Source organism: Magnolia sinica, chromosome 7, assembly GCF_029962835.1.
Source record: "Magnolia sinica isolate HGM2019 chromosome 7, MsV1, whole genome shotgun sequence".
In the NCBI taxonomy this organism is placed as follows: domain Eukaryota; kingdom Viridiplantae; phylum Streptophyta; class Magnoliopsida; order Magnoliales; family Magnoliaceae; genus Magnolia; species Magnolia sinica.
In genome coordinates, this window is record NC_080579.1 from 9359049 (window position 1) to 9371321 (window position 12273).

The 12273-nt window shown below is 40.1% G+C and overlaps 1 protein-coding gene across 1 annotated transcript; it reads right to left on the reverse strand.

Annotated features, from left to right (window-relative positions):
- Window positions 1–6777: 6777 nt before the first annotated feature.
- On the reverse strand, window positions 6778–11888 carry LOC131251017 (F-box protein At2g32560-like). Its single transcript, XM_058251461.1, has 5 exons — window positions 11003–11888; window positions 10007–10086; window positions 9620–9798; window positions 8715–8789; window positions 6778–7288 (listed from the first exon to the last, which is right to left on the reverse strand). The coding sequence occupies exons 1-5, from the start codon at window positions 11654–11656 to the stop codon at window positions 7101–7103; spliced, it is 1176 nt and encodes a 391-aa protein (XP_058107444.1). The 5' UTR covers window positions 11657–11888; the 3' UTR covers window positions 6778–7100.
- Between the last annotated feature and the right edge of the window lie 385 nt (window positions 11889–12273).

A 12273-nucleotide genomic window follows, 5' to 3' on the forward strand; every position in this document is an offset into this window, starting at 1 on the left:
GTTATTTGGACAATCATTATCATTGATCTCGAGTGTCACCTTGTTCGGAAATGGATGGTGAAGATCATCTTTAAAAGAGTAGGTCCAATCAGGAATTCGATAGTCCAATTTGGTTGAATCCACCTTGGATTGCTTATGGATCTAGACATTATAACATTACTCTGGTCAGATGAAGCTATCCATCCAATCCATCTTTGAAAATGGATGCTTATGTAGAAAGGGACCAGACCATAGAAAGTTAGAATCATGTGATGGATGTGATTTTCCTTCTGGCACAGGAAGAGTTTGTTGGATTGAATGGGCAGTTCAGATCGGCAATGCTGCTGCCCATGTATCCAAATGTAACTCCACAAAATGCCTTTTTCATTTGCAGGACTCGCATGAATGGATGCCTCGAGAGTTTCCTTAACTGGTAGCCACTCGATGAAATGGGTACCAGGATAGATGAATTGGAGCAGAGCATCAATGACCTGAAATGGGGGCGGACAGCTCGTCCCCTTTGGCCCCTGCCGAAACGAAGCCCGAAGAAACCAAACCAACAGATGGTTCGACATGAGATTGCTGAGTTGGAAGGATGGAATCTCTGATCTGAAAGATGACTCACAAGGCCTTTTACTTGCTTGATGTTTCTATCTACTGTTTTGTTGGAGATTGAAGGTGTGGAAACTAGAAGTTTTACTTGATTGTCTGAGTGTTGCAGGTGTTTGTGTATTTTTTCAGGATTTATATTTCATTCTCACACATGCCAGAGAAGTAGGATATGATGGTTGCATTTCCCAAGCATTCAAAACTTGCAACTTGTGTGGATTGTGGATAATTTGGGGGCATGGTGCATCCACAGTGGGGCCTGGAAGATCAATGATATGGATCACTGAATCGTATGCGCCACTCGCACAATTTCAAACTGAAAATCGGTGTATGGTGCATATCCTCTCACAGAGAATGATACAAATCTTCTATATTTAAGGATGTCTAAGTGCCTCTACTGACCAAATAATCGTGTGCCCCAGGGTACATGATAAGCATTAGTTTAGATTGTGTGGCTGTCGTGGTGCAGGAAGTGGGCCCCACATGGAATAGATGAGCACATCTGCATGTGTGTGAGTATGCCTATTGTCCCCATCTTCATGGGGACCTTAGCAATGTCTCCAAACCTTTTAAACAACACTAATCTATTGTTGATATGAACCATTCATTCATTCATAAAACTAGGAGCAAGCCATGGTGTAAGAATTCACTCTGTATTGGATTATCCTAACCCTTTGAAGGGGGCTGATATGTTACATCCGTCTGTCGTTTATGGGCCATAAATCACATGGTTAGAATCATCTGATCAAAGTATTACTTGGGAGTTGTTTATAAGCTATATATCTCATGGTTAGAATCATTGAATCAAAGTGTCACTTTAGAATCATAAGAAATACAAATTGGCATCTACCCACTAGATGTTTCAAGATAATGATTGGATTTATTTTGTTTCTGTGGTCAATCTTGACTGTCCATTTTCATGCTATTGAATGGAAGCTTAGGATCACTTGATTGGTATGTTTTTTTTTGTACCATGGTGTACTCATAATTGTATGAATGAATGATCAGTTCGGATGAATTATAGGTCTTCTCGTGTGCCATTTAAAAGGTCTATATCTATTTTAGACAATTAGACATGTCATTATTAAATCCTGCATAAGTGTTATGTTGTGCCTAATGCCCTTGAAGAGCATGGAGCGACTTGATGTCATGGGGTTATAGAGGAATTATATGATATGTAGTCGGCATCTTTGCTCTACGTGACGACTCGACTCAGCAAACTTGACTCGTCCGACTTGATTTGAACTGAGTGGGTGAGTCAATCCGAATCGAGTTGACTTCGTCCAATCCAAACTCAAACTGAATCGAGTTCAGGTCACCTAGTAACTCTACTCGACCCGAAATCCGACTCGAAATCCAACTCGGTACTGACTCGGCTCGATTCGAAACTCGACTCATGCATATATGTAAAAAAAAAAAAAAAACTAGGTTTTAAGTTGTTGGAGAGGTTGCTATGGAGAGGTTGCAATTCCAGCAAGTGAATCTAGGTTTTGAGTTGTGATTTTAGCTCGGGGATACTTGCTGCACTTGACTCAACTTGACCCGACTTTGTACTTGTGACTGGGTCGGACTTGGTCCGGATTAGTCTAGGATAGACCTGGAGTTGGGTCAAGTTCAGGTTAGGCTAGGCCTATTTCAAAACCGGATCGAGTTGGGTCAGCCCTAACTCGGTCTGACTCGACTCGATGCCCAACTCTATCCACAGGTTCTATCTGGGCCACACTTTGGTGGATACGTAGATTCACAGAGGTGGGTGGATCCCTGTGGGGCCCACTGTGATGTATGTGCCTTGCATCCATGTCTATCCATTTTATGGCATGTTCCAAAAGATGAAGTAGATCCAAATCTCGGGGTGACCACACCACAGGAAAAAGTGGTGATTGACCATTAAAAACTTCTCGTGGGCTACAAAAGTTATGGGTCAAGCTGATATTTGTAGTCCCTTCATTTAGGTCTTTGTGATCTTATCAATAGGTTGGATAGCAAATGAACATTCCGATGGCCCCGCAAAGTTTTTAATGGTGGGTGTGTGATCCACCTAAGATTTGGATCTGCTTTATTTTCGGGAGCATGCCCTGAAATGAGCTGTCAACATGGATGGCATGGATGTAAGGCACATACAACATGGTGGGCCCCACAGTCAGGGATCCATAGAAGCTGCACCCGAAAACCTGAGTCCCACTTGTCATATAATTCCTCATTAAAAAGTGATTAGCAGCAAACAAACAACTTTAAGACTAGTTTTACTTTTAGTGGTGAGAAGTTAGGTATAACAACAGACATGCTTCTAAAGTGAGAGCTTTTACAATTTTTATGTTGGATTCAAAGCAACTTTGCTTTTTCGTCAAGACAAGTGCATGTGCTTAGATTCTTTACTTCAACCCCGCATTCATCATCTTGAAAAAGATTAGAAAAAAAGTAGAACAAAATCAATCAGGTAGAAAGATTCGCTGAGTCGTGAAACTTATATTTTTTAAGGCCATTAATCAATCAATCAATCAAGTGCTCGCAAAACCGATAATCGGTCTAGAGCTTGAAATCTCTGATTGAATTCTTAAAACATAAAACTTGAAAGATTCAATTTCGATATTTGGGAATTTGGAAACTGAACTACCTTGGGCTTCTTTAATATTGAACTCTTTTCAAGTTTCAAGCCGATTCAGATCTTGGACTCTCGTCGAGTCCGGTTAGAGCTGTGAGTTCTTAGAACTCGTCTTGTATTGGAAAGCTTTTTTTGAACAGGACAGTTCAAAATATGCATGGTCTAGGTAGTGTGACACACCACTTCAGATCATCCAAGCTTCCATGTCATGACTGTCAGTGAGCCAATTGGTTAATTGGCCAACTGTCTGATAGGTATCAATTAGCAACGAGGGTGCCAAGTTTGTAGGGGTCATTTTGTTTTCAAGGATTTTGGAGGGAATGGATTCGAAATTTAGCTCATTTTGTTTTCAGGGATTTTGGAGGGAATGGATTCAAAATCTAAATTTATTGGGGATCGTGTGGAAGCAAACCTAAATTCAATCAAACCAGATGAAATCAAACGCTAGCAAAAGCACACAGAGACCGCATGAGTTTTATGTGGAAAAAGCCTCGCGGGAAAAAAATCACGGCACAAAGCGACAAGTAATCCACTATGAAATGGTATTGCAAGAGATGGATGGACTTGCTGATCCGAACAACCCGAAATCCTTTCTCAAAACCTTAGCTTTGCTTTGGAACACTTAAGAAACATCTTAGAATTCACTTAGAATACCCTAATCTCCATTACATTCGATATACATACTATCACAATTAGAATTTGAAACAAATCATACACTTACACAATTTTGCATGCGTCGTCAATGGGACCTTTGATGACATTGACAACCATTGAATACCAATCGATGTGATGCAGAACATGAAATTTAAATATGATATGCAAAATTTCAGGCTTAGATCATACTAATTCAGAGACAATCACTTAATAATTCCACATCTCACACAAAAGCTCAAACATTCAAATAAGGGGAATCTGCGCAGGTCTAGGCCTACACAGGCTACGACTGGATCAGTAAAATTATGAACCAAACGATGCTCAAAGGGAAATAGAAATCAGCCACACATGCACAACAATCAGTCGCCAATCCAAGGGATTCCCCAATTTCAATTCAAGGAACCCTAAGGCAACGAAAGAGGCAAATAAATTAAGGATAATGCAATCTACGGTTAGGGTTAGGGTTTGGGTTAGGAAAATAGGTATGAAAATGGGAAAAATAAGGAGGAAACCTAAACTTGGGATAGTCCACGCATGCGGACAACGGGTCAGGCTTGGCGCATGTGCGTAGGAGCCTGTCCGCACATGCGAGCATGGCCCGATTCCCCAAACCGACGCCTAGGGTCTGATCAGCCAGGGGAGGAGTCCAAAACCCTTGATTTTGAGCTCGATTCGAGATGCGGTCTGTGTGTGGTGCTCCGCCGAAGTTTCAGCCCTCATGCAAGGCCAGATTATGAAAACTGGCTGTAGGGAGAAGAACTGCTGCAAAAACTGGTGGATTCGAAGCGAGGATAATTGTAGAGAGGGGGGTATATGGATGATAGGCGATAGGGGCGGATTGTGATAGATGTGGCTTCACACTATCGTAGTTAGCTCTTTGATGAAGGGAAGGCTTCGCACCCACTTGAATTTTTGTATAACTCAGAATTTCAGAGAGCAGAAAAAAAATGAAGGGATTTTTTTTTTATTAGCTTCAATCAATCAAAAGAACTACAAGGGGTGCCTATTTATAAGAAAACCTTATACCCCAAAACTTGCGCTATGTGCGCAACTTATTACTTGGTGATGAAGTAAACAAAAATAAAAATCAATCAATAAAATTTAAAGCGTTCATGATGTTCTAAATAACATAAATAAATAAAACCTAAAATATGAACTTAATTCGACTTAGTGGGCCATGATCATGAGATCCCATGATGGACTTTTCTTGACTATCGAGCTCACTCTTTTGAATTAAAACTTCGTCTTCTAACTATGGGGCCTTCCCTGGACATCGTCATTGATCCAGATCGACGGTGGGGCTCTCCTTCTTCCCGCATACATACATAGGGGGCGGCGTACATGCGCGTGATGTCCCCATCACGATGACATCAAGTAGCAATTCCAAAACTATCTAACGAGTAAATGAATTTTTTTTCGAATTTTCTTGGTGGCATCGAGTGGTCTTCTGATGGCATTGACAGACCCTTGATCTCAGTTGGATTGAAGACATGTACATCAAAATCAACCACTTAAAAACATGTTTGGAGGAGTTAAAATAAGAAAAAAAATGTTATTTTGGAATCCTCCTGAATTGTTGTTGTGCAAAATTTAAAATCCTCCTTTTGATACTCCAGTTGTGTATGGCGCTTGGCACACTTGCACTTAGAATCATACATGTGGCATAGGTTAGCTGGGAAGCAGATTGCGTACTAAAGAACCCAATATGCTTAAGCATACTAAGTAAACTTTGTGGGCCCATCATAGATGTGTCTTTTATCCACATCGGCCATCTGTTTTTCCAGGTCCTTTTAGGGCATAAGCCCAAAATTGAAGCATATCCAAAGCTCAAGTGGACCACATCACAAGAAACAGCGAGAATAATGATTTCCACCATTGAAACCTTCCTAGGACCCACAGTGATATTTATTTGTCATATAATCTGTTCCTAAGGTCACACAGACATGGATAAAGGGAAAACACAAATATCAGCTTGATCCAAAACCTGTGTTCCCTAAGAAGTTTTCATGGTAGACGTTCAATTCACTGTTTACTTTGGTGTGGTCCACTTGAGCTTTGGATATGCTTCAACTTTGGCTCAATCCCTAAAATTATGGACAGCATGGATAAAATCTTAAATCATGGCAGGCCCCACAAAGTTTACAGAGTAAAGACTTAAATCATGGCGGACCCCAACTGTCACTAATCTACAGTCCTAAGTTCACGTTGGTTATGTTGGAAAATCTAAGACTATTACTTTGTCTCATTCATTTTCACATGAATATACACTATAATTCTAAGCCAAAATCCAATTACCAAATATAATTTCTAGACCTCATAGGATTCAAAATCCAAGCTTCCAAACACACCTAAATGATTCAAAATCTCAAGGATTCAAATCTCCTGATATTGATGCTGCCAAGCGACCCCTCCGACACACCCTTTTCTACTTTTTCATGATATGGTAGTGCAGGGGTCCTAAGTCATGCCTTGGTGGTCGACGCACAAGAGTTTCAACACAAGGTCAGGGGTTCGAGTACTCATGGCAGTGAAATCCTACTGTGGTGTGAGTGCGTATGGTGTGAATAAAACCAAAAAAATGATATGGTAGTGCCTATTTTCTCTATTGTATTAAAGGGTGTACCTATCAAAGAGGTGCATGTAAACATCAATCTCCCTCAGAAAATATCAAAATCAAAACGCCCATCTGTGAAACAGAACCGAAAATGCAATGAAACGCGGCGCGAAATGCAAGTCTACTAACATGTGAAAATGCTGTTATTAAAGGGTGTACCTATCAAACAGGTGCATGTAAACATCAATCTCCCTCAGAAAATATCAAAATCAAAACGCCCATGCGTGAAACAGAACCGAAAATGCAATGAAACGTGGTGTGAAATGCAAGTCTACTAACATGTGAAAATGCTGTTATTTGTTAATTTCACAATCAACAATAAGAAACTCCAATTGGGCAATAGATACAATTGAAATTTAACTATATAGTAATATGACCAATTAAATATGTTACATTGAATTTGCATTTATTCTAAATATGGGATTTTGCATGGCCTGTGGCCCACATGAAAGGGCTATCAACGATACCGACTTGCCAAAAAAAAACGAAGAACATGATATCGATATGGACCCAACTAAAATCAGAGGCAATGATCGGTGCCTTGATCGTTCTATCACTCTAAATTCCAATTCACAATTCATTAACATGAAGTAGGAGCTTCGTAATATACTCTCATATCCGTCTGCACCGTGGCCCACCAACCTATTCCAAGACATGGGTGGGCCACAGCTGCTTCCACATCGCTCTCTCCTCTTTGGTGTGCAGTTTCCTGATTCCTCCGTAAAACCCATTTGTTTCGTTGCCTTCTTCCTGATGGTCTTTTCTATTTACGGCTGTTCGCCTCCACCGCGAACCGGGGGTGTATTGGTTGAACTCCAGCATCACAGTATCTGCCAGCATGGGGTTTTAGAAATTGAAATGCGGAGCGCTACAATATAGAAGCTTTAAGTAAACTTGTGTTAGAGTACAATTACATTTTTAATGCCAAGGGAAATGTGTGTAGAATGGAGAAAGCAAATCATATCAAGAACTTCCAAAGGGATGAGTTAACTGGTTCTAATTAAGTACTCTATTATCATTTTTGAATATCAAGGAAGGGATATTGCAATTGAGTCTTTTGTGAAAGAGGCAGCAGTTATCTCCCTCTTCGGCTGAGTGTTTAGAGTAATCTGCTCGATGCTTCTTAGAATGCTTGTTTTTTTTTTTTTTTTATTTTTTTTAAAGAGCTGTTTTTCTTGGATGACCTTTCGTTCATGGAGAACAATGATCACAAGAGCTTTCAACTAGAAATGTTACTTCTCTTGATTTTATTACAATTGATTTTGCTTCAAGCCCAACTAAAATTGATGTAGTCACAATTCGGACTAGGGAATTCACTCTAAAGAAAGGGGGACTAACCATCTTTTAGACATTTCACTTTGTTACTACTTAATTATTGCAATCTAATTGAGTTGCACATCCAAACACAGTTATAGGGAGTTTTTTTTTTTTTTTGCTAGACTGAAATAAATGACAGTCCTATTCACTACCATGGTTTTAAGACTCGGATGAGTCCAAGTTGACTTGGATTTGGAACTACCCAACTGGTTCGATACCACAAGTCCCCACCCAAGTCACCCCCAACTTGGGCGAGTCGACCCAATTCAGCTTTGACTCAGACGAGCCCGAGTCACTGAGCTTTTTAACCATGTTCACTACAGAGGAAGTGGCAAAAGAGGAGGTGTCACCATTTCAATTCATATTGACAAGTAAAACCATAATTGCAATTCCATGCATTTCAAAGCTGGCCTGAAATGACTGTAATTTCAGTTTGGGGATAGATGTTGGTTAAGAACGGTTTGGCGCCGGCCCCCACTTGGGTTGTTTCCCAACATTGCAATTAAATTCATCATATGCAGTCTTAACATCAAACATGCTCTTGGGAATATTATTAATTGAATGAAAATCTGCGAAGATCTCTTGCATCTAGAATGCTTGTTATGTAAGTCATGCATAACAAATTGAAATAAATTCAATCAATAAAATGCCTTGTTTACACATGCAAGAATAGGAATGTAGACTGCTGGGTCTTGACCTGGTCATGATCTGCCCAAGCCAGATGTGAATCAGAGCTATGGGGCAAAGGATGTTTTCAATCACTGAACCCACTTAAGATGGGACTATATGACAGTAAAGATTTCTTGTGCTGATGCAAGTCTCGAAGCATGCAATGAAATTTCAAATCTTGAACTGTTTGAGTATCTAATTAAAATCCAAATTCTAGATGAAAGAACATGGACAAGATCAAGAAAAAAGTGTATGCTTTGATTTTCTCACCACTGCTATGACAATAACAGAGATTCCTGTTCCCATCGCAGAGCTCCAAGTGACCCACAACCCCATACCACCAGCCTGCCATGCGATACATTTCAGATATTATCAAATTGCACATCTAAATGAAGAAATGGAGTAAATTTATTGCTTGAAGCCAAGTAAAACTGCGTTTGGATGTCCAATCGAATTGAATTACGACAATGCAATTCAATCAAGAGAAAATGACCAAGTTGTGTCTAGTTATGTAAAGCTGCATTTGGATGTCTGATCGAATTGAATTATGACAATGCAATTCAATCAAAAGCAAATGACCAAGCTGGGTCTAGTTGTGTAAAGCTGCATTTGGATGTCCGATCGAATTGAATTACGACAATACAATTCAATCAAGAGCAAATGACTAAGCTGGGTCTAGTTATGTAAAGCTGCATTTGGATGTCCGATCGAATTGAATTTCACAATGCAATTTAATCAACAGCAAATGACCAAGATGAGTCTAATTATGTAAAGCTGCATTTTGACGTCCGATCGAATTGAATTTCAACAATGCAATTTAATCAAGAGCAAATGACCAAGCTGGGTCTAGTTATGTAAAGCTGCATTTGGATGTCCCATTGAATTTACGACAATGCAATTCAATCAAGAGCAAATGACCAAGCTGGCTCTAGAACCTGAAACACATGAAACTGCAATTAGGGGCATGCTTGTCCTTATGAATTGAAATGGTGCCTTCCCCACTTTTTTTAATTTCCTATATCATGAATTGACAGAATAGCAGTTCAGTTCAAAGAAGCATCCAAACACTCTAAAATCACAAGTCGAACTAAATGTATTGAGACTCAAAACGAAATCAAAACTTGCATAATAAGTAAATAAGAAAAATGTGAATGGTGTGGATTTCAAGTACAAACCATAAGGAAATTCTTTGCTCCTTCTCCACTGAATCTCAATATGATCGCCGGGCCGTAAATCATCCAAACAGTCTGAGACATGAAGTTCATGTGCAGGAGTACTGACAGGTGGAGGTCTTAGTCTCTCCCACTTCACTCCTTCCTCTATCACCATATTCCTCCGCCCATGAGGTGGGTACCTATATGGAAAGGAAATCATCTGAAGGTGAACACAGGTCCAACAATCTCATAAACACACCTCTAAAGAAACTGCTAATATTTCGAAAGATCGAATTGGTATTTCGGTGTGCTTTTGTAAAGATAAGAATTAAATAATCATGTCCGATGACTAATCTCATTAATGAAAGTCTGTAATAAATGGATGGTGATATTTTCAAACACATGTACCTTGCATGAAAGGTGTCTGTGCAGCTATCGTAACTGAGGTCCGCATCGTAACATGACAGCATAAACCCAACATGCCCATACTGCAGAGAAGCATGAGCGATTAAGCGACACCAACTAAATTTAAAAGATCATAGAATTCACACAGGCTAGAGTTTCGTAATGCCCATATACACCTCTACATGCAACAAGGCCTACTAAACGGCCATGTGTATGTATCGCCTGAGCTGTGCATCAGGTGGGACCCACCATGTAAATGACCCTGCTAGAAAATGAAGCCGGCCAATTCATCAGGTGGGCAACACATACATGGAAACAACAGGTGGTTGAAAAAAAATCTCAAAGGTTCACATCCGACTACGATCTCTCTCCCCTGATGAGTTTGGCCTTCCTGATTTCTGGGCAAGATTGTCTACATGGCGTTGCCCACCTGATGGATAGTTCAGATGTTCCACATGCTTGCCGGTGGCTGCGTGTAGAGGTGCATCTGCACTTTGCGAATTTTCATATAAGCCTAGTCTTTTCTGAAACACACCAAATACTACATGAATCATATCATAGGATGAAACATCAAAGACCGTCCCCAATGCAACAAAATCAGATCTTTAAGCATACAAAACTAGAAAAAAGGCTGCAATTCGATGCACTGATGATTTGAATTATGATTACTTGAGCAAATATACAAATTGCTTTTTCCTTCTCAAGTATTCACATCAAAATGACTAGGCTCCAAATTACAATTACATTAATTTTCAAATGGTATGCAATTTGGATGCAATGTCCTCATTGCAATTGAAGGAAACAACACTAAAATTCGGTCATTTCCTCTTTACTGAAATGAAATTTCAGAATTCAATTCAGTTTTGCATCCAAACACAGCCGTAGTATCTGATAAAAACCGATAACTCAAGCTTAAGATACTTAAGAGATTAGAAAACAACCAATAAATACAGAAAACATGGAAAATCGCAGAAGGAATTCGGTTCATTATCAATATACCTCACGATTATAGACCTGAGCTGGGAACCAGAACTTGCCGCTTTCAAGTGAGAGATAGCAGGCCATGATTGAATCTGCAGGCGAAGAACTCCTCGGCTTCACACCACTGTTGATCTTTGATTTGAGCCACGAAACACGCCACATACAAGATAAAGACCCAAGCCAACCTCTAGATTTCCTCACATCTAAAGCACCTAAATCTCTCCTCGTTGCGATAAACCACTGCCATTCCCGATAAGCGGTGGGGCTCATCACTCTACCCCACTTCTCACTCATGTGCTTTTTCCATAGATGGTCGCTCCGACACCGATCCCTCAAAGATCTACAGACGCATGCCATGTTATACAAAGCGGACGGTGGGAGCTTCCCCAAGATGGATTCTAATGCCAATTCAGGCAAATCCAATATCGTAAACTCCTCTGACACCTCCACATTCTCCACTTTTGGGAGGCTCTTCTTCTCCACATTCTTCTTGAAAGACATTGTTGATGAAAATCTAAGTACACTCAACTGGCGCACGAACGCACAAGCCAATTCTCGCAAGAGCAAGCCCAATAACAATATCATTTCATTCACCCATGACGGGAAAGGCAGGAGAGAAAATGAATTGGAGAGGATGAGAAAGGAGAGGCAAGATATTAAAAAGAAAAGCATCAGATAAGGGAGATTCTCAAATGGGTCGGTTCAATTTTGTGGCATAGAAGTTTAAAAGATTATATCACGAACCCAATTGAGTAAAAGCAATGATGATCATTAAAAAAAAAAAAAAAAAACAAAATCCAAAAAACAAAAATAGAGAGGATTGCCTACTGATGCAGTGTATGTCAGTGTGACGAAGCCCACTAAGCCTACTGGCGGGCCCGCTAAAGGCGTTATTAAAAAAGAACAGATGATTATAAACACCGAAACAGAAACAAGGCGGCCGTAGATGCAGCTACGTCAAAAGAGGGACATCAGACACTCCAGATAGTTGTTAAGATTAAAAAACACAGCAGCCAATGCTTTTTGCTCACATTGCTGGCATCTGGATATAGTGAATCTCTGGTAAATCTCTTTCTGCAGATGTCGGACTGTATGATGACAGGCGGAACAGCTGTAAATCAGAGAGATCCAATCAATTGCTATTCTCAGATGAAGATTCCAGATCTGTCATTGGCCTCTGGTTACATGGGGATCTGATGGGATTAGCCCATTGTCTGTACATTCACAGACCCATATCTCAAAATCTCTGGATTTCAAGAAAAACCAACAACACCAAAATCCAAAATAAG

Coding starts and splice junctions, on each gene's coding strand:
- LOC131251017 (XM_058251461.1), bottom strand. CDS start 11,656: ATGCTTTTCTTTTTAATATCTTGCCTCTCCTTTCTCATCCTCTCCAAT. Junction 10,087..11,002: donor CTCAGGTCTATAATCGTGAG/GTATATTGATAA, acceptor GCTTCTCTGCAG/TATGGGCATGTTGGGTTTAT. Junction 7,289..8,714: donor CTGTTATTGTCATAGCAGTG/GTGAGAAAATCA, acceptor CCATGCTGGCAG/ATACTGTGATGCTGGAGTTC.